The 22,022-nt window shown below is 41.1% G+C and overlaps 1 protein-coding gene across 3 annotated transcripts in view; it reads left to right on the top strand.

Annotated features, from left to right (window-relative positions):
* GABRB3 (gamma-aminobutyric acid type A receptor subunit beta3) overlaps positions 1 to 22,022 on the top strand; it is a 251,832-nt gene that overhangs the window by 191,513 nt on the left and 38,297 nt on the right. For all 3 annotated transcript variants that reach the window (XM_068140542.1, XM_068140564.1, XM_068140553.1), the window contains 3 exons: positions 11,846 to 12,066; positions 17,818 to 17,900; positions 20,222 to 20,359. In XM_068140542.1, the coding sequence (XP_067996643.1) occupies positions 11,846 to 12,066; positions 17,818 to 17,900; positions 20,222 to 20,359 (442 nt within the window). The remainder of the gene's footprint in view (positions 1 to 11,845; positions 12,067 to 17,817; positions 17,901 to 20,221; positions 20,360 to 22,022) is intronic.

Genomic DNA, 22,022 nt, shown 5'->3' with positions numbered 1-22,022 from the left:
TGTCCTAGATGAGGGCAAACTAGGTGGGGTGGTTGACACACCAGAGGGTTAAGCTGCTGTTCAGCAAGACTTGGACAGGCTGGAAAAGTGTAATGAGTTTCAACAAGGGCAAGTGCAGAGTCTTGCACCTGGGAAAGAACAACCCCATGGATCAGGATAGGTTTGGGACTGACCTATTAGAGAGCAGTGAAAGGAAAAGGGACCTGGCGGTCCTAGTGGATGGAAGGTTGACCATGAGCCTGCAGTGTGCTCTTGTGGCCAAGAAGGCCAGTGCCATTCTGGGGTGTATTAGAAAGAGTGTGGTTAGTAGGTTGAGGGAGGTTCTTTTCCCTCTCTACTCTGCCCTGGTGAGGCTGCCTCTGGAATATTGTGTCGAGTTCTGGGGCCCAGTTCAAGAAGGACAGGGAACTGCAGTCCAGTGCAGAGCCACAAAAATGATTAAGGGAGTGGAACATCTTCCTTACAAGAAGAGACTGAGGGAGCTGGGGCTCTTTAGCTTGGAGGAGAGTAAGGGGTGACCTCATTAATGTTTATAAATATGTAAAGGATGAGTGCCAAGAGGTTGGAGCCAGGCTCTTCTCAGTGATGCCCAATGACAGGAGAAGGGGCAGTGGGTAGAAGTTGAGGCATAGGAAGTTTCATGGAAACATAAGAAAAAAAATTTCACTGTGAGGGTGACAGAACACTGGAACAGGCTATCCAGGTGGGTTGTGAAGTCTCCCTCTCTGGAGATATTCAAAACCTGCCTGGATGCGTTCCTGTGTGATCTGGTATAGGTGATCCTGCTCTGGCAGGGAAGTTGGACTAGATGATCTTTTGAGGTCCCTTCTAACCAATAACATTCTGTGATTCTATGTATGTCCAGCTATGAAGGCTCTTGGCTACCTCCACTACTGCTGTCCCAGAACACATTGCAGACACTATGTGACCGTTTGAGGCTGTGCCTTTAAGAAAGGGAATATGGTGGACGGAAGTTGGTAAATGGAAAGAATAATCTAAACTATTTCATTGGAAAAGTGGGAGGAAGCACCTTCTGAACTGGGAGTGCAGGAGGACTATCCTGGGCACTCCGGCACTCTATCTTCAGTCTTGCTTCCGCCTCTTCTTTGGGCAGCAGCTCTCTCTGTGCTGGGCTTTCTGCCAAGGCTCCGGCCTTCAAACTGACAAACATGATAAGGCCTGTATTAACTGCTTCCAATTAACACAAAACTGCTTCTAACTTCTTTCTTTCTCTTTCTCCCTCTTTTCTGAACTACTCTGGGGAAAGGGGGGGGAGAGAGGGGAGAGTGGAGGTGGGGAACCCCTCGGCAAGGGGGGTCACTCTCATTTCTGTGTTACTTTATTGTATATCTTTGTATATATTGTAGATATTGTAAATTTGTAAATACTCCCCTGCATACCCTACATTGCTTTGTAAATACAAAGCTCCACTGCTTTGCTAATTCAGCTTGTGAGTTTTTTTTCCTTTCCCTTCAATTTTTTTTCCTTTTACTTTACAGGGGGGAGGGAAGAGGCTTCTTGGCCTTACCCTTCCAACCCTCGACACACTAGAAGAATTATGACTGCAATAGTCTAAGATAAATGGGAATGTCTGGACCAATACAACAAATAATGTCAACTTATGACGCTTGCTTGGAGCTTCATTTTTCCTTAATTCTTTTTAATTGATAATTCAAGTAATGTCAAAGAGAGATACAGATTGATATATTTATGGAAAGAACACAGTAGAAATGTAAGAAGTCCTTCATTCTGTAAAATGGTTCCTTGGTAGGTCTGAATTTTTTATCCTCTGTTCATGTCTCAAAACTGAAAAGAAACCCCATCCCATAGCTTTAAGATTTTAGGGGACTAGCTTAATTTTCCTACTCACTGGTGGCATGTCTTACTCCTGTGTAGGAGGCAAAATCAATTAGTTGTCAGCTCCCATCTTTCTAAGGTCAGCTGCCTCAATTGTGGGAACCAGCTGACAGCTTATAAAGGGTGATTTTTTTTCTTCCCCGTAGGTTAACAGGATTTCAATTAGTGCAATTAAATATATCTACTTTCTTGAGGTTCTGGAAGCTTTAAAATAAATAAATTTGTGCTTTGTGGAGACAATTCATTGCCTCAGTGAGCCTAGCATTATTTTTCTTTCTTAAAAGTCTTTTTTTTAAAGGATATTTGGTGGGGATTTTTCTAATTTGATCTCTTAGAGTTTTCAAGTACAGCATATAGTATTTGATGTTTCTATTTCTATTCCTCTTTTTTTCTAGGAAGGCTCAATCAGATACTGAATTTTATGTTCTATCTGTCCATCATCAAGTGGATTTTGATTGCAATTTACCACACAGACTTTAGTCAGATCTTCAGGGATGTAGTGACAGACCACACTTCCTTAAGCTAGGTTTCTGCCACTAGATCACAGAGTATGATACCCTTGACGTGTAAAGGTATATCTTAGCTTTCCTTTGATCAGCCCCTTGGGCTCCTGTTTACTGAGAAGCCTATGGTGTCATAATACTTGTAATACTCTGAATCCAAGAACTGTTTAAGTGTTCTCCCCCTATCTGTCAGGGATTAAATAGCCCAGACTGACTTCATACTGTTCTGACTTATGTCCCTGAACTGAAATATTTGCAGAAACTTGGTTCTTTCTCTCTCTATACTCATCTTCCAAAGTTCAGCCCAAGAATTTGCTTCCTTGTCAGCTAGTGTCCTCTGATGTTGAGATGAGAGAACAACCCAAGAATGGGAAGGCATATCTGTCTCTTGTGGGCAGAGGAACACACAGAGAGAAAAGACAGCTTTTGAAGAGTAAAGTCCTGTGGCCATTGCAGGAAGCCTGCTCCCTTCATTCCTGTTGAAAAGCTGCTCTTTTGTTGCAATGACCACCAAAAAGCTGGGGAGAAGCTGCTTTGGCTGGTTGCTATGTCAACTGTACTGCCTTTGCCTGCAGAAAGCCAAGCACAGGTTGATATGGCAACCCTCTTCAGAGATGCTCAGTGGGAGACAGGCTCTCTGGAGAATCACGGAATGATAGGGATTAGAATTGACCTCTGCAGATCATCTAGTCCAACCACGCTGCTGGAGCAGGTTCACCTAAAGCAGGTTGCACAGGATGGCATCCAGGTGGGTCTTGAATGACTCCAGAGATGGAGGCTCTGCCACCTCTCTGGGCAGCTTGTTCCAGTGCTCTACCACCCTCAAAATAAAGAATTTCCTCCTGTTTAGATGGAACTTTCTGTGTTCAAGTTTGTGCCTGTTACCACTTGTCCTGCCATTGGGCACCACTGGAAAAAAGACTGACCCCATCCTCCTGACACCTACCCTTTAGGTATTTATAAAATATCTCTTCTCAGTTTTCTTCTTTCCAAGCTAAAAACTCCCAAGTCCCTCAGCCTTTCTTCATGAGAGTGATGTTCTAGTCTAATCATCTTTGTTGCCCTTTGTTGTACCCTCTCTAGCAGTTCCCTGTCCTTCTTGATTTGGGGAGGGCAGAACTGAACATAGTACTCCAGACGAGGCCTCACCAGGGCAGAGTAGAGGGGGGAGAAGAACCTCCTTCAACCTGCATGCTGTGCTCTTCTTGATGCATGCTAGAATACCATTGGTTTTTCTTGGCCTCAGGGACACATTGCTGGCTTGTAGCCATCCTGTTGCCCACCAGGACTTCCAGGTCTTTTTCCCCAGAGCTGCTTCCCAGCAGGTTATCCACCAACTTAGACTCATACATGGGGTTATTCCTCCTTAGATGCAGTACCCTATACTTGCCCTTGTTGAACTTCACAAGGATACTCTTTGCCCAACTCTCCAGCCTGTCCAGGTCACACTGGATGGCAGCACAGCCTTATGGTGTGTCAGCTGGCCCTGCCAATTTTGTGTCATCAGCAAACTTGCTGAGGGTACACTGTCCCTCCATCCAGGCTGTTGATGAATATTTTGAACAGGACTGAACCTGTGACTGAGCCCTGAGGAACACCACTTGTTACAAACCTCCAACTAGACTGCCACACTGACCACAATCCTCTCTGCTCTATATTTCAGCCACATTTTAATCCACCAGAAGACACTGTGGTTGCATTGGACATGAAAACTCTTGTGCCATAGAGTATGATAGAGAAGGAGAGACCTATGCAATCATACATTTATTTGGAAAACTTTGGTTTGTAGGATCAAGTAGGTTCTTGGTGGCTGAAAAGTTCCTTAGATCTACTTAACATTATTTTATAACATCATGTTTCAGCAGAAGAGAAACAAAAGCATGGTAATTTGTTACAAAGGATACCAAGACAGCGTAGATGTGTGGAGGGTCACACTGAAATAAGTGTAGCTGAGCTGCTTTAGCACTGCATTTTCTTAACGGAGTATTTTATCCACATGCTTGGGAAAATATGCCATGTTTGTTTTCATCTTCGTCAACTGTTGTAAAGTTTTTGAGTGGTGTCAGAGAGAATTCCTCTAAGTGAGATGAATCTTTTGCTATAACAGCAGATAGACCGAGAAACTTAAGAGGAAACTGCTTTGTTGGAGTAGAGGGTATGAGTGTATATCTGTCTGCATAGATCCATCTCTTCTCAGGATGCTCATGGACTACCAGAGATGTTCTGATCAGGCAGTTTTCTTGCAAAAGTCTTTGCAGAACAATAGACTTTGATGATTTTCTCTGTTTACTGACAATTAAATAAGTCATTTGTGGGTTAGAGATGGGACAAATCAAAATGTCAACAGGTAAAATATAATTAAATTATTTATTTAGAAAAAAAATGAAAATTGCTGAAGTTTTTAGGAAATCTGGAATGCTGAAAAAAATGTTTAAGTGATCATCTCACACAACTGAGTAGTACTGCTGGTAAATTCTGACTTACTAAGGTTAGCCTTTGTTGAAAACTCCCCCTCAACATAAAATTGCCAGACCTGATCAATTGGAAACAAATGAAGCTGTATTTACATGCAAAACTGCAATCTAAATGTGAAATGCAATGAATATGTACAAAATACACAATATTTACATATATGTACAATTCATAAACAACACAAGAACCCCCTGGACAAAACCAAGGGGCTACCAACAGTTTCCCCACTCCCTGCTCCCTTCCCCCCTGTACACGACAGAGGAGAGAGAAGAGCAGAGAGCTGTTTGTTAATAATCACAACTCAATGCAGCCAAGGTCAGCAAAGCCAATGGAGGCTAGAGCTAGTGTCTGCTGGAGCGAAGGAAGTGAAAAGAGAGAAAGTTAGTTTACCAGACTAGCTTTGTTATCTGTTCAATGGGATTATTTAGACCTTATCATTTTCCTTTTTTTATCCAATGGTGACTTATTTGCATTCTACTACTTTCTGTTCAAGACCTGTGGAAAACTTTCCAGGCGCAGCCTAAAACTACCACAGCTTTTCCGAACATGTCTTTACTAAACTAGTATTTAGCTATGTGAATTATTGTGTACGTGAATCTATTTCTCAGATCTCTTCAATATATGCTAGAGGGACAGATTTACACCTACTCTGTTGAAACATAGAATCCATTGAGTTTGGCTTTGCACCTTGCTTTGGGCTTATGGGGAAGAATGTAACTCAATCATCAGTGCTTCAGAAATAGCTCCTTGTAATACATCAGCCATATCTAATTTTTGAAATTGTGTGGAAGGTGAGGAAAGGGACCTTGAAGTTAGATGTGGATTTGCAATACATCTTTTTATCTATTGAATGAGTATTTGCTTTATTAACTTCTCAAAGATAAATAATCCAAAAGCCGATGATAATTAGCACATTTGCCTGTTGGTCAAGAAAACCAGCATGTGAATTTATATCCATTGGAAATCAAAACCAGGAATATACATTCGAAGTAGATACTAGTCTGTCTTCCCAAGCAGTGGAATAGTTCTTTTTTGCATACATTTTTCTAATATTTCACTGTATTTATTTTGCATGAATAATTTCTTTTGCCTAACTGCCATATTAGCAGTATTTCATCCGGGTTGTTAATTGTAGTGTTCTCTCTAGCAGTCATTTTGAAGAAACACATCATTTTTACAGCTAATGGAAAACTTTAATATCCTTGATACATAGCATAGTAAGACTGTAAACTGTGATAGTCAAATGTAGAACATTATTGCTGCTATGATGAGCAAACTTTTATTGAGTACAGGAGAGAAAAAGCTAAAGATAACAAACCCTTAACAGAAAGCAAATTATTGTTTGCTTTTAGTATTACAGCATATTAGTATTTACTACTCATTAGTCCTGTAGTCAGTGCATTAGGTATTCTACATTATCATGCTATAATACATTCTGCCTGTCTGCAGTAGCTTTGTGGTTCAATCATAGTTTTCTTCCTATATGGTGTGTTCATTCTCTGGAGAGAAAAATGTCATGTAGAAAACACTTAAAAATTTATTTGTACATGGTTTGCACATAATTGTGGGTCTCTGTAATTCTCCCCTAAGATGTTTTGAAATCACAGATAATTCTTATGAAGAGCGCAGATATATTATACTCTAGTTAAGTTGTGGTATCAGCCTGTTTACCACTGTATCTCAGTTCCTTCACAAGTATTATCTGCTATTCAGCATCTTGCCTGTGCAGTCCAGCTTTTCCTATTTAGAGGACATTTGTCCTGTACTTCAAAATCACTGTGTTTTTTCTTTCAGGTCTTTGGGTGATTTTGTTGCCTTAGATGTCTATTACTGTGAGGAACTGGAGAGGGTAAAGGTGGACCCTGATTATAGCATGGTATCATATGGGGAAAAAATACGATTTATGGAGGTGTTTGCTGCTGAGAAAATTGTCCCTTGCTCTGAGCAGTAGCTGGAATTTCCTAAAACTGGCAGCTCTGTGTCATCTTTGACATACAATAGCAAACTTTAATACAGTACCTGTAGTGGAATTAATCTCTTCTGGCTTCTACCCTCTTGACCTCCACATCATATACTCCCCTGGAGGAAGGTGGCCCTTAATAAACTTTGTAGTCTACTTACCAAAGGGTAAAAAGTCCATTTTCTCATTTTACCTGACGTAGTACATTTTTATCGAGTTCACACCCAAACCATGTACACATTTTCCTCTGGAAAAGGGGAAACTGTCTTTTGTGGGTACACAACCTAGCAAATTAGTTAGTCAAAGAATCAGAGCTGACATCCTTACAGGTTTTAATAAGCTTGACTCTGTAGAACCACCCTGAGGAACTGGCCTTTCCTGCTTATCACCCCTCACACAACCATGCACTGTCAGTACAGTTCTGATATGAGTTTGCTACTGCTTTTTTGCTCTGAAGTGATTGAAAAAAGTGTGATGCTGAACATGCATGGTTCATATTAATTCTTTCTATCCCATCATGTTGAGAACAGGTGAGTCTGACAGAGCACAAATTTGCAGTGATCCTTCAAGGTGTTGTGGTAGCACACGTGTTCTTGGGCAGTATTTCTGCCATGCCTGTTGTGCACTAGAGAGTGGGGTTAGATGTCAGGGCATCTGGATAGTAAATTACCATTGCAGAAGATGCTACATGAACATTTTCCTTGGTAGATACTAAGCTCAGAACTGGGAATGAGCTGATATTTTGCATTCAATAATGTACTTTTTTTTTTATATATTAAAAAAACAACAACTTTTCGGGATATCCTTGCTTTGAATACTTGCAAATATAGTAATATATATTAGCAGACATAAAGATAGGATTTTTTGTTTGAAGTTAAGATGAAGTAAGAAGTGAAGCTTAATTGACAGATCACTGATGAAATATGTAACTTAGAGGTTGTATTTTGGATGCTTGTCTTTCAGTCAAGACACTGAAAGCTCTTGATGTTTGCTGGAGGGTGCTATTTGGAATTTTTTTTCCCCATTGTTCCTTGCCATAGTAAATCTTCTTATTAAAAAAATAAAATGACAGACTGTTACCACCTGTACTGTTACATGTGTTTTGCTTAGCTAGTTAATTACTCCATTTATTAACTCTTAATGTGCATTTAATCTCAAGCCAAAGGAAAAAGGAGGCTAGCCTAGGGGTCTCCTCTCTTCAGATGTACTGCTTCTATTTGCTTTGGTACTAGTCAGTTCATTTGACAGAATCACAGAATACATCTGTTTGGAAGAATCTTCAAAGATCATCCATTCCAACCCTCAACCCAGTGGTGAAGGACTGACACTAAACCATGTCCCTAAGTGCCAGGTCCTCACACTGCTTGAACACCTCCAAGGATGCTGACTCCATCAGTGCCCTGGGCAGACCATTCCAATATTTGATAACCCTCATTCCAATGTTTGATAACCCTCTCTGTGAAGTATTTCCTAACATCCAGTCTGAACCTCCCCTGGTGCAACCTGAAACCATTTCCTTTAGTTCTGTCACTTCACACCAAGAAGAGGCTCTGCCCCTCCTCACTTCAACCTCCCTTCAGGTAGCTGCAGAGAGCAATGGGGTCTCTCCTCAGCCACTTCTCAAGACTGAACAACCCCATCTCCCTCAGACGCTCCATGAAGGTCGTGTGTTCCAGGCTCTTCGTGAGCCTTGTTGCTATTCTCTGGACATCCTCCAGTGTGCTTCCTGTAGTGTGGGGCCCAGAACTGAACACAGTACTAGAGATGTGACCTTACCAGTGCTGGCTACAGTGTTTCTAATACAAGCCAGGCTGCCAAGTGCTGAGCAGTGCCCCCCCCCCCCCCCATTTCTTTATATCTGTTTAGCATTTGTGCATATGCTGTTCATCTACACCTAGTGAACTTTTGATGTACTGCTTATCCATCCACAACTTTTATGAACTCAAATTTCTTGTCATTGATTTGCAAACTAGTAGAGACACCAAGCACTTAAGCAGATTTTGAATATTAATAGAAACAAATTTTAATCAAGGCAAAACAGAGCTGTTAGAAGATACTCATTCTAGTGCATCAGTGTCAGAAGATTAGTTGCAGAGAACATGAGGAGAGTTAAATTTTTCCTGACATGCTAATGGGAGTGAGGCAAGCCAGTCACTAGTGGTGTCCCCCAGGGATCAGTGCTGGGCCCCATCCTGTTCAATATCTTTATTGATGATCTGGACAAGGGGATTGAGTCCCTCATCAGTAAGTTTGCAGATGACACCAAGCTGAGGGCAGGTGTTGATCTGTTGGAGGGTAGAGAGATCTGCAGAGGAACCTTGACAGGCTGGACAGATGGGCAGAATCCAACGGCATGAGACTTAACACATCTAAGTGCTGGGTTCTACACATGGGCCACAACAACCCCATGCAGTGCTACAGGCTGGAGTCAGAGTGGCTGGAGAGCAGCCAGGCACAAAGGGACCTGGGGGTGCTGGTTGACAGCTGCATGAACACGAGTCAGCAGTGTGCCCAGGTGGCCAAGAAGGCCAATACCATCTTGACCTGCATCAGGAATAGTGCGGCCAGCAGGAGCAGGGAAGTCATTGTGCTTCTGTACTCAGCACTGGTTAGGCCACACCTTGAGTCCTATGTCCATTCTGGGCCCCTCAGTTTAGGAAAGATGTTGACTTGCTGGAATGTGTCCAGAAAAGGGCAACAAAGCTGGTGAGGGGGTTGGAGCGCAAGCCCTATGAGGACAGGCTGAGGGAGCTGGGATTGCTTAGCTTGGAGAAGAGAAGGCTCAGAGGAGACCTTATTGTTGTCTACAACTACCTGAAGGGAGGTTGTAGCCAGGTGGGGGTTGGCCTCTTCTCACAGACAGCCAGCACCAGAAAAAGAGGACACAGTCTCAAGCCGTGCCAGGAGAGGTTTAGGCTGGATGTTAGGAAGAAGTTCTTCACAGAAAGAGTGATTGGTCATTGGAATGTGCTGCCTAGGGAGGTGGTGGAGTCACCATCACTGGACGTGTCTAAGAAGAGACTGGATGGGGAGCGTTGTGCCATGGTTTAGTTGATTATGGGATGATGGGTTGAACTCGATCTTGAAGGTCTTTTCCAACCTGATTAATTCTATCCTATCCTATCCTATCCTATCCTATCCTATCCTATCCTATCCTATCCTATCCTATCCTATCCTATCCTATCCTAAGTGCATGTAGTATAGCATGTACCTCATTCACCATTGAGCAGGAAACTTTAGTCCTACCAAAGAAGGCTGCTGACAACAAGGTCTAAAGGGGGTTCTCCTGAGCAGTCATGTTGAATTTGAGTTTTGAGGAATGAGCAGGCAGTTTTGAGGAATTCCAGGCAGTTCCACACAGACTCCTTTTTTCCATCACTAAGACCTTTTGTTTTCAAAGGTTTTCTATTAGTTTCCTAAGATATGAACAGCTTGTCCTTGATATCTGTAGTGATTTTTTTTTCCTAAGCAATTAATGTGATATCTTAAAGCTATAGCAGGTCCCTCGTTAAAGAGAATGAATCACTGAATAAAAAATGCAAAGTCTCTGAATCTGAAAGGCATGCTCAAGTCTCATTTGATTTTAAGGAAATGCTGTAGGGCTTGAGGGAAGCAGGGCAGGATCAGTGCCTGAAACTGGGTTGTCTCCACATGAAACCCACTACAGGAACAGACCATACTCAACAGCCATACTTAGAAAGCCTAACAACCTTTTCCCAAATAGGTAGCAAGCTTGAGGAGTTTTGTATCACCATCTTGTAGAGCCAGATGCGATTGCAGGTATCCTGTGGCTTGCACACATTTAAATGTGTATGGAAATTACATACATTTCTCTATGTTTTGAGCTTCATGATGAATTTTATCCTTTAGAGCATTCCTGTAATTTGAAAATCCAAGTTTTAATGGCTTGTGCTTCCTCTCTTTTTTCTTTTATTGTTAAATATGGCAGTATTATCATATCTAAACCCAATGTTTTCTTTAATTGTAAACACCAGTTTCCATTAATGTCAGTATTATTTTCAGATGTTCTCCTTTTTTATGTAACGCATAAAAATAGGCTTTTAAAAATTAAAATATCCTTACACACTTTGAAAGTCATGAGGGAAAGCAAAAACAAAGGTTTTTCTGTTCTAATAGGAAATTTTGATATCTAATGTGATTTTGTTTCCTTTTGCTGGCAATTAACTTTAAGTTGTTCCCAGACTTTTTTATTTTTTATAATACCATGAAGCTAATGAATGAGGCCTATTGTCTAAGACTTCCAAAGTGTTTCAATATGGCATTATTACAACACAACTGAGTCAGATTAACAAACTCTGAAATGAAATAAAGAATCTTAAAATAGATGGTTTAGGGCTATGTATCCGTGTTTGAGCTTCTGTGCTCGCGAACACAGCTCACAACAGGCACTATGAGACTTAAGTGGCAAAATTATGAAAACCAAATACTGACATTAGTGCAACTTTACAATTCAGTGTTCTTCTAAGCACCTATGTAACCTGTTGATGAGAAAATCTATATGTCACTGCAACATGTATTCTCACATAAAGGCATATGTATAAATGACATCTTTGCAGCTAATTTTTCAGACAGAAATTACAGTAGTTTCTTACTATCTCATTTATCATTCCACAAACATCAGAATTTTGGGTTAGTTGTCAGGGGAACTACCTGAAAGAAAAGAAGGAGCAGGAAAAAAGATACCAATACTAGATTAATTTCTTAAGATTTGAAATGCTTCCTCAGACCAGTGCGATACTTCAATCATTCAGATTGTTTTAGTAAGGGATAGGAATATTTAATATTTTAAACAAGTGCTTTGTTTCTTAAAAAAAACAACTAAACCAAAACAAAAAACTAAACCAATAACAAAATATGCAAATAAATGAAAAAAATAAATAAATGCTTCAGTTGCACCAAGTCTGATTAATTGTTGTGCTTCTCTTTTTTTTTTTCTCTTTTTTTTTTTTCTCTCCTTTTTTATCTCTGTTTTTTTTTTCTCTCTTTTTTTTTTTTCCCCTCTTTTTTCCATTTTTTTTTTTCTCCTCACCAGGATTACACTTTGACTATGTATTTTCAACAGTACTGGAGAGATAAGAGGCTGGCTTATGCTGGCATACCTCTGAACCTCACACTTGACAACCGAGTGGCAGATCAGCTCTGGGTGCCTGACACTTACTTCTTAAATGACAAGAAATCATTTGTGCATGGTGTTACTGTGAAGAATCGAATGATTCGCCTTCACCCAGATGGAACAGTGCTTTACGGCCTCAGGTCTGTACTTTCATGATGGAAGAGTTCCCCACTGTCGTTATGTATTGTTGATATTTACTTCCTGGTACAAGTTTATTCCAAACACTGGGTAGCATATTATGTAACATTCCCTGGAACTCTGAAAGATGCCTGTAGAAAACAAATGACACATTTGATGTTTCTTAATTTTGCCAGAAGCACCTTCAGTCAGGTTTTATCTGATTCTGTAGTCTCCATATCTGGAAAACCCATTGGCTATAGGAAGCAGAAAGACACACATTAATTGTAAACCTGGAAATTTTGTCCAAAATACAGGCAGTAAGTTTGTAGGTGCTGATGTTGTCTCTTGATGTGTCTGGAGTTAATAAAGGAAAATGTGCAAGCAGCTCTGGTTGAGTGGAGTCAGCTGCAGTTAAGTCCATGACTGTGGGTACTTCCAGTGATTTCTTAAAACAGGGATTACCACTACAATGTGTTATATTCCAAGCCAGAGGTACAAAGTGATCCTACATTATCCTACTTTCTACCCATTTTAGGCTTGATGTGTTGTCTTTGTTTTCTGTCATAGCTATTATGGTTAGAAATGCAAAAAAAAAATCCTTCTTGTAATCAGCTTAATTACCCTAGAATAATCTTACTGGAATACTCATTAGTATCAAAAAATTACTTTCTTTGGACAGATTACTCATTTTACTCTAATGGTTTAAATTGAAGCAATTTACAATTGGAGCAAGTCTCTGCCAGTCGAAGCCCTGTTTTCATCATTCCAAGTTCCTTGTATTTGTAAGCATAGGTAATACTCAACATTGCTACACATAGACAATGCAGGATAAAGAGTTCCTAGCATAAAAATGAAGTATGGAAAGTGGTGTGAATGGATTGTGTGTCTAGTATCATTATTTTACCTGCTTTCATTTTTTTATCAACAGTTGGATTTTTTTTATCAATTAATTTGGTCTTGGCCCCTCACCTTTTTAACTTCTATTACTTATCACATATGGCATGTAATTGGATTAATCTTTCTAGACAAAATAAAAATAGACTTATTAGGAAACTTTAATTAGGATTTCAGGAAATATTGTCATTATAATTAACTGTTTTAGCAAAAGGAGACTTTTTTCATCTTGCATGCTGTTGACCTGGTGAGGAACACTACAGGTTTAGGATTCTTTCAACAAATAGTTAAATGTCAAAAAATTATGCAGGATATTTTTGTTTCCTTTATCTGAAGAGCCATCCCCACAGGCAATGCAATAAAAAGGTGACACAGGTTAGAACACTTGTGCTTGTAATAAAATATAGGAGTCTTTTTGTCACGCTCTAAAATTTGAAGCCATTCAGATGGGATTATCTGTCATAAAATAGTGCATTTGATAAAACTAGCACAACATAGTTGTCCACAAGCAGGCTGCATTTCACTTGATAGTATTTGCTTAGCAGGGATTTCACCAGTAGCTCATTTGTGGCACACTACTTTCCATTCTCTTGCCTTGGAAAGCATCCAAAGGGCAGATATTCATTGTGTGAAGTAGAAGAGTTACTTTATGAAGCAAACTGTCTGAAACTAAAACTTGGCACAATATAAGACTTTATGATCCAGAGGAAGAAGTGTCTAAGTCTTAGCTCCATTGATGTAAAAGCTTTCTCTTTCTGTGGCTCTACCACTAGCCTGTCTTCTAGTGTTGTGGCTTCAGCTATCCCCATGGCACAACTGTGGAGCCACAGTGTGGAGGCAATGATTCATCCTGTGGGCTGAGAGACTAGAAACTGGAGTTTTGTGGGCCACAAAACACAGGGTCATAGAGAATAATAGGGCAGGTTTTGGACGGCTGCGACTGATAATAGAATATCCATAGAGCAAAGCAGTTTCTCAAAAAAAATATATAATGAAAATAATCCCAAGGCCACACTGACTCTGTGTTGTCTTCTGAACAATGTTAAATATATCATAGTTTTGAAAGACTTGACCTTCAGTTATCCAAGGTTTCTCCCTACTTCAGAGAAACTAGTTTGCTACCTCAGCAAAAGTCTATGACAGTGGAGGAATGGGACAGTGGCTTTTTGAAGTTCACCTCATTTCTGGAGAATTCTCTTTGAGCATGATATGGACTGTTGTTCCACCTTGGTCAGAAAACTATACAAAACGTATGATGATACCACAGTTTTTTTTCATAATAGAAATAATGAAAATGTAGACTGGAGATCAAAAATAGTCTTTCAGACTGCTTGCGAGATTGCCATAGATTTTTTGTTCTCAGGCATTACTATGCTAACCATTCTAAATATATGGAGTGGAGGAATATGTGTATTGTATCTGAAAGGACTCATTAAGTTATTGCTTGTATATAAAACATGATGGATGTTTGCAAGGAGATAAGATTAGTTGTGATCAGTCAGACAAGGCAACCACACTTAATTCTGCTCTTTTTTATTGGATGAATGTGCTTCTGTATCAAGATGAAAAGAAGATCAAATTAGCCATCAGGACTGTTACCTAGTGACATAAGAAGTACTTATATTGCTTAGACTGATTTATATTGTAAACTTTTGGGGAAAAGAAAATACCTTTCTGCCAATTGTTTGTTCAGCACCTCCCAACACATCACAGGTGGAATTTCTATACAATATAGCAATATGATCAAAGGCAATCATCACAGCAATAAAGTAGCAGGGAAGGATAGAAGAATCAATATCGACAGGAAAGATGACTGAGATAGGGAATTTTAAGCAATTAAAAATACTTCCTTTGTGTATTGCATTCACCCCAATTGTGTGTGTATCTGTGTACTGCTTTATCTTTCTCTGGCTTGTAATTGCTTCTCTGTCACTGCTGTGATGAGGAGTTCTTGAAACCTGATTGTACTGCTGTGTCAGGCAGCATCCCATCACATAAAATATAAACCTGCTCTTCTTGGGAGCATGCAAAAGCCTAAGCAATTAACATTTGGTTTTAGTGAGCATTTGTGCAAGTTAAATTTGGTCGCTTGAGCATTCACTCAAGAGGGACCTGAGCACTCAACTCTGAGTAAATGGGGTAAATCTGTTTCTATCTATATCCAGCTATATCTTCTTTTGCAGTGAATATTTATGAAATTGAATAATGATGTGAATTAATAATGGTATTTAAGAACTGCATAATGGTAAAAAAATACATTTTGTTCTAGTGTAAAAAGTTACTTGAGCAAGAACATGCAGAATCTGGTACTGGAAGTTGTGACACCACAGTATGTGAATAGGCCAAAAGAACAATATATTACTTAAGCCAAAAGGTAATTGATAAGTCAAGTACAAGTTTGCCAGCTGCATATTTTTTAATAATTCTGACAAATTAATAATTTGTAAGTATACGTGTTCTGTGCGGCTGGCATTTAAAACTAGTTACACAACATAACAGTTGAGATCCTGGTACTGCATTCCCTTTTGTATCAGCATAGCTCATATGGATTCTGCTGCAGGATCTTAAATGAGGCCCAGGTCAGTATAGAGGAATGTAGTAAAGCATGAGATGGACACCTCGTAGCAGCAGTGTTCATGTGTGCCTGGTTGGTTTGCATTGAGCATAATTATCAGCTGACTCAGGAGCCAGGTCATGTGATTGCACAATCAGTATGGCTTTGTCAAGTTGATCTCTGCTAAGACTCAGTTTTTTCTCTAAGACTCTGCTAGTCGTAGTTTTATATGCTTAGCTAGAGCTGATAGTAGTCATTATATTGAGGAGACATTCATCCCCATAATTAATAGCCCTGTGTCTAGCACCGTTCTTGAAGATCTGGAAGGGCATTTGCAAATGGCAGTTACAGAGATGTCCCCTAAACTGCAGAGCAGGTGAGGAATTGCTGTTTATAAACTATTCCAGCCCACTGGGATGTGTTAATAGAGGAGCATCTCCCAGTAGGGAGATGGAAGAAGGTTGACCTTAGTACCCTCCTGTGACTTGGTATATGGAAGCCTGTGTAACTACTGTAAAAGTATTGATAGGGCAGTCAGAGTGAACAGCAGTGGCAGAGAGATGTTTGTGCCGTAGATAAGATGGGAAGAAGGAAAAATATTTGTGTTGCCTACTTAGAACTGGTAGGAACACAGGCGAAAAGATACACTGAATAAGAGATCTTTGAATGTTTTCTTCTCCTAATTGATCTCCTATACAAACAAATGCTAATATTTTCTCATTCAGAAAAGGGTGGCCTCTCTTGTCCTATGAAATAGTTGCAATGGCCTTAATCTCTTTCTTTGGCTGTTATGTGGTTATCCATCTGAAATAAACTATATGCTAAGGATACATATTCCTTCCTTCCTTTTCTGGGAAAGTGGATAGGGCATCCACACTAACAAAATAGGATCCTTTTTAGTCTCAAAGAGGTGGAAAAAGACACCTAGCTACTTTTATCCTCTTGAAAAGTTGCCTCCGAATTTTGAAGTAGTTTACCAGATTAGAAGACTGTAAACTGAGAAGGTAAATGGATTAAATAGAAAGCTTCAAAATGGAGAAAACACATGGGCAAAACCTTAGCATTGAGGGGTCCAGCTTTTAGATGTATGTTGAAGGCATTCACTCTCTTGTATTATTGAAAATTATCACCAGAGTAATATTGAACTATGAGCTAATGGTCTACAATGACCATCTTTTGTTTATATCAGGAAAGAATCAGTAAGAAATTGACCCAGTCAAGCCCAGAAGATAATTTAAATAAGAAATTTGTTTGAAGCTATTATTAAGAAAGTGATGCATAATAATTTACATACTCTTGATGAAGGCTGTGATTCAGCAAAACACCAAAATGCGCTGAAGATGAATCATGAACATATGACTATATCTGTCTAAAAGTTAATATAAATATATAAATCCATTAATTTAAAAGTAAAGTGCCAATACCGTGTGAAGCTGTTAATACAATCGTTTCAGTTGTGCATGTGTATTCTTGAGACTCCTGATACACCAGAGCTTGATGGAGCAGGAAAGATTTAGGTTGGACATAAGGAGGAAGTTCTTTACAATGAGAGTGGTAAAATACTGGAACAGGTTGTCCAGGGATGTGATTGAGGCCCCATCCCTGGAGACATTGAAGATCAGACTTGATGTGGCCCTGGATAGCCTGATCTAGTTGGAGGGGTTCCTGCTCATTGCAGTGGAGTTGGACAAGATGGCCTTTGAGGGTCCCTTCCAACTTGACGCAGTGTGTGAATATGCAGATTCATCAATAGTGAAAGTTTTGCAAATCCATCCTTATTATGCTAAATTGCCAGCATTGGAAACAGAGAAGCAAAAATACAGTTCTTTAGGGAGAAAATGTGAAATTCAATATGGTGCGTCATTACAAAATCCTCTTTATCTGAAAAATAGAGAAATGTACTGAACTTTGAAACAAAGCCTTTTGCTGGACTTCAGATATATTTTTCAACATTTGAGGATTCAGTTATTCACACAGCTCTAATCATTTTGACATTCATAGCAGATGTTTTTTTCCTCCCATTTTCTGTTACAAAGTCATATTTTTTAATCTCAGCAAATGTTTTGAATAGCATTTTGCATATGTGGATAGATCCATTGAACCCTATTGGGACTGGTTGCATAAGGGTAAGTACAGTGGGTTGTTCCATTGTAGTCAAGGTAACTGCTGTTGTATTAAGCTGCTGCTCAGTGTACAACTGTGAACCAGATTTTCACTTACTGTAAGCTATTCTTCAGAGAGTCCTACCTTGGAAAAATGAACAGCAACAACAAAACCTAGATTCCTGGCTCTACTGTAACTCTACTTGATATTTGTATTTCAGAATCACAACCACTGCAGCTTGTATGATGGACTTGAGAAGATACCCATTGGATGAACAAAACTGTACTCTGGAAATAGAAAGCTGTATGTATCTAAGAAAATGCATGTAAAAACTAGTTCAGATGAAGGGCAGTTTTCCTTTCATGCAACTGTGTAGTATTTACACAGGTGTCTAGAAATACAATGTGACTTGAAACTATCAACCTATGGATATTTTATTTGTTTATTTTATTTTGAAAAAAATAATGCAAGGGGTCATACATTTCTAGATGGTTGGATGTGTCCTAGAAAAACGAGTTTAAGACAGAATGAAGTCATTGTGGCAAGAGCACTAGATGCTTATCTTCACCACAAGAGTATGAATTTTTATATTTTAATCACAATCATTTTCAAGAAAGCAAACACTGTGATATTACTTTCTTGCAGTATGTTTTATTTTTCATGAGTGGTCTTGATGCAGGTCCCCCCAGGCTTACAGATTGACCCCATTTATGATAGGCAGTTGTGTTCCAAACAGAACCATAGCCTCCCTTCTACCTAGTCATGTCCTAGGTTTGCAATATTCCAACTGGTATCACAGTATCATAGTATCACCAAGGTTGGAAGAGACCTCAAAGATCACCAAGTCCAACCTGTCACCACAGACCGTGGCACCAAGTGCCACGTCCAATCCCGTCTTGGACACATCCAGGGATGGTGACTCAACCACCTCCCTGGGCAGCACATTCCAATGGCGAATGACTCCCTCAGTGAAGAACTTTCTCCTCACTTCGAGCCTAAACCTTCCCTGACACAGCTTGAGACTGTGTCCTGTTGTTCTGGTGCTGGTTGCTAGAGAGAAGAGACCAACCCCTTCCTGGCTACAATCACCCTTCAGGTAGTTGTAGAGAGCAATAAGATCTCCCCTGAGCCTCCTCCTCTCTAGACTAAACAATCCCAGCTCCCTCAGCCGCTCCTCATAGGGCTTGTACTCAAGGCCTCTCACCAACCTTGTTGCCATTCTCTGGACACGTTCAAGTGTCTTGATGTCCTTCTTAAACTGAGGGGTCCAGAACTGGACACAGGACTCAAGGTGTGGCCTAACCAATGCAGAGTACAGGGGCACAATGACTTCCCTGCTCCTGCTGGCCACACTATTCTTGATACAGGCCAGGATGCCATTGGCCTTCTTGGCTACCTGGGCACACTGCTGGCTCATGTTTAGGTGGCTATCAATCAGCACCCCCAGGTCCCTCTTCATTTGGCAGCTCTCCAGCCACTCTGACCCCAGCCTGTAGCTCTGCATGGGGTTGTTGTGGCCAAAGTGTAGCACCTGGTACTTGGATTTGTTGAATGCCATCCTGTTGGACTCTTCCCATTTGTCCAGTCAGTTGAGGTCCCTCTGCAGAGCTCTTCCACTCTCTAACAGATCAACATGTGCTCCCAAGTTGGTGTCATCTGCAAATTTGCTGATGACTGATTCAATCCCCTCATCCAGATCATCAGTGAAGATGTTAAAGAGGATGGGGCCCAGCACTGATCCTTGGGGCACACCACTAGGGACTGGCCTCCAGCTGGATGTGGCACCATTCACCACCACTCTCTGGGCTCGGCCTTCCAGCCAGTTCCTAACCCAACACATAGCGTTGCTGTCCAAGCCAAGAGCTGACAGCTTAGCCAGCAGTTTGCTGTGGAGGATGCTGTCAAAGGCCTTGCTGAAGTCCAGGTAGACTACATCAACAGCCTGCCCCACGTCCACCAGGTGGGTCACGTGATCATACAAGGAGATCAGGTTGGAGATGCAGGACCTGCCCTTCCTAAATCCATGTTGGCTGGACCTGATCCCTTGGCCATCCTTCAGGTATTTGCACTTCAGGATTTCCTGCTCTGTTTCTACTAGTGGCTGGAAATTGTGGGCCATCTATGGAAAATACTACTATATTTTCTGCTACAGAAGCTAATGCAAGAGGTGATACTCACACTCTTTAGTGTCAGGGGAAAAGATCTGCCCCAGTTACGTTTTTCTCTACTTGTGGAAAAATCCTCTTCTTTCTGGTGATTATCAGCATAAATACACACTTGTGCTAAATGTACATGATGTTTCAAATCATGCTAATCTACAGTTTGGCAGATCATAATGTAGCATTTTCTGTGTTGTTGGGGCCCTATTAACCCCTATGTAAATATTATGAGAGTGATTAGGAAGAAAAAAAGTAAATTAAATAAAATGGAGTATTTTGCCTCAAATTCCCAGGCAGACAGTGCTTTAGGAGACCTTCCCAGAGGCATACAGAACAGCATACCATACACCACTCCAGCTGCTGATACCTTTCATTGTGTCAAATGACAAACCACATGCAGACTGTGTTAGAAGCCACATTTCAACCTGCTGTTATTTTTGACTTACTCTCCTGCTTTACCTGCAGATGGCTACACAACTGATGACATCGAGTTCTACTGGAGAGGAGGAGATAATGCAGTCACTGGTGTGGAAAGGATTGAGCTTCCTCAGTTCTCCATTGTGGAATATAGACTAGTGTCAAAGAATGTTGTCTTTGCCACAGGCAAGTATTGTTATATTCCCCAATTAGTGTTTAATTTCCTTGTGTGTGACAATTAACTGGGTTATTAATCATAATTAATAATTGTTAGTCATAATTACATATAGTCTGTGTTGTGTGTTTGGCTACAGAAATTACTTACTTGATAAAGCCTGGAAGCAGGAACCCATGGAGTATAATTTCTTGTTTATTTTTATTTTTTCCTGTGTGCATATATGTGTGATATTTGACACCTAAATATCTATGATCTAAATAATTAGAATAGAATAGAATAGAGTAGAGTAGAGTAGAATAGAATAGAATAGAATAGAATAGAATAGAATAGAATAGAATAGAATAGAATAGAATAGAATAGAAAAAATCAGGTTGGAAGAGACCTTCAAGATCATCGCGTCCAACCCATCAACCAATCCAACCCACCCAAACAACTAAACCATGGCACCAAGCACCCCATCAAGTCTCCTCCTGAACACCTCCAATGATGGTGACTCCACCACCTCCCCGGGCAGCCCATTCCAATGGGCAATCACTCTCTCTGTATAGAACTTCTTCCTAACATCCAACCTAAACCTCCCCTGGCGCAGCCTGAGACTGTGTCCTCTTGTTCTGGTACTGGCTGCCTGGGAGAAGACACCAACATCCGCCTGTCTACAACCTCCCTTCAGGTAGTTGTAGAGAGCAATAAGGTCACCCCTTAGTCTCCTCCTCAGTCTCTCCTCATAGGGCTTGTGTTCCAAACCCCTCACCAACTTGGTTGCCCTTCTCTGGACTCATTCCAGCAAGTCAACATCCTTCCTAAACTGAGGGGCCCAGAACTGGACACAGTTCTCGAGGTGTGGCCTAACCAGTGCAGTGTACAGGGGCAGAATGACCTCCCTGCTCCTGCTGGCCACACTGTTCTTGATGCACACCAGGATGCCACTGGCCCTCTCGGCTTCCTGGGCACACTGCTGGCTCATGTTCAGCCTACGATCGACCAGTATCCCCAGGTCCCTCTCTGCCTGGCCACTCTCCAGCCACTCCGACCCCAGCCTGTAGCACTGCATGGGGTTGTTGTGGCCAATGTGCAGAACCTGGCACTTGGATGTATTAAATCTCATGCTGTTAGGTTCTGCCCATCTCTCCAGCCTGTCGAGGTCCCTCTGCAGAGCCTCTCTACCCTCCAGCAGATCAACTCCTGCCCCCAGCTTGGTGTCATCAGCAAATTTACTGATGATGGACTGAATGCCCTCATCCAGATCATCAATAAAGATGTTAAAGAGCACATGGGGCCTAGCACTGATCCCTCAGGCACACTACTAGGGACTGGCCTCCAGCTGGATGTGGCACCATTCACCACCACTCTCTGGGCTCGGCCCTCCAGCCACTTCCTAACCCAATGCGGTGTGCTCCTGTCCAAGCCATGGGCTAACAGCTTGGCCAGGAGTTTTCTATGGGTGACGGTGTCAAATGCTTTGCTGAGGTCCAGGTAGACTACATCCACAGGCCTCCCCACGTCCACCCAGAGGGTCACCTGATCATAGAAGGAGATCAGGTTGGTCAGGCAGGACCTGCCCTTCCTAAATCCATGCTGGCTGGGCCTGATCCCTTGGCCATCCTGTAAGTGCTGTGTGATTGCACTCAAGCTGACCTGTTCCATAATCTTGCCTGGCACTGAGGTCAGGCT

This window comes from Melanerpes formicivorus, unplaced genomic scaffold (genome assembly GCF_026170545.1).
Source record: "Melanerpes formicivorus ecotype bairdi unplaced genomic scaffold, bMelFor1.0.p_v2 SCAF_1, whole genome shotgun sequence".
In the NCBI taxonomy this organism is placed as follows: domain Eukaryota; kingdom Metazoa; phylum Chordata; class Aves; order Piciformes; family Picidae; genus Melanerpes; species Melanerpes formicivorus.
The sequence above is the reverse complement of the archived record's forward strand: the minus strand, read 5'-3'. Positions and strand labels throughout refer to the sequence as shown.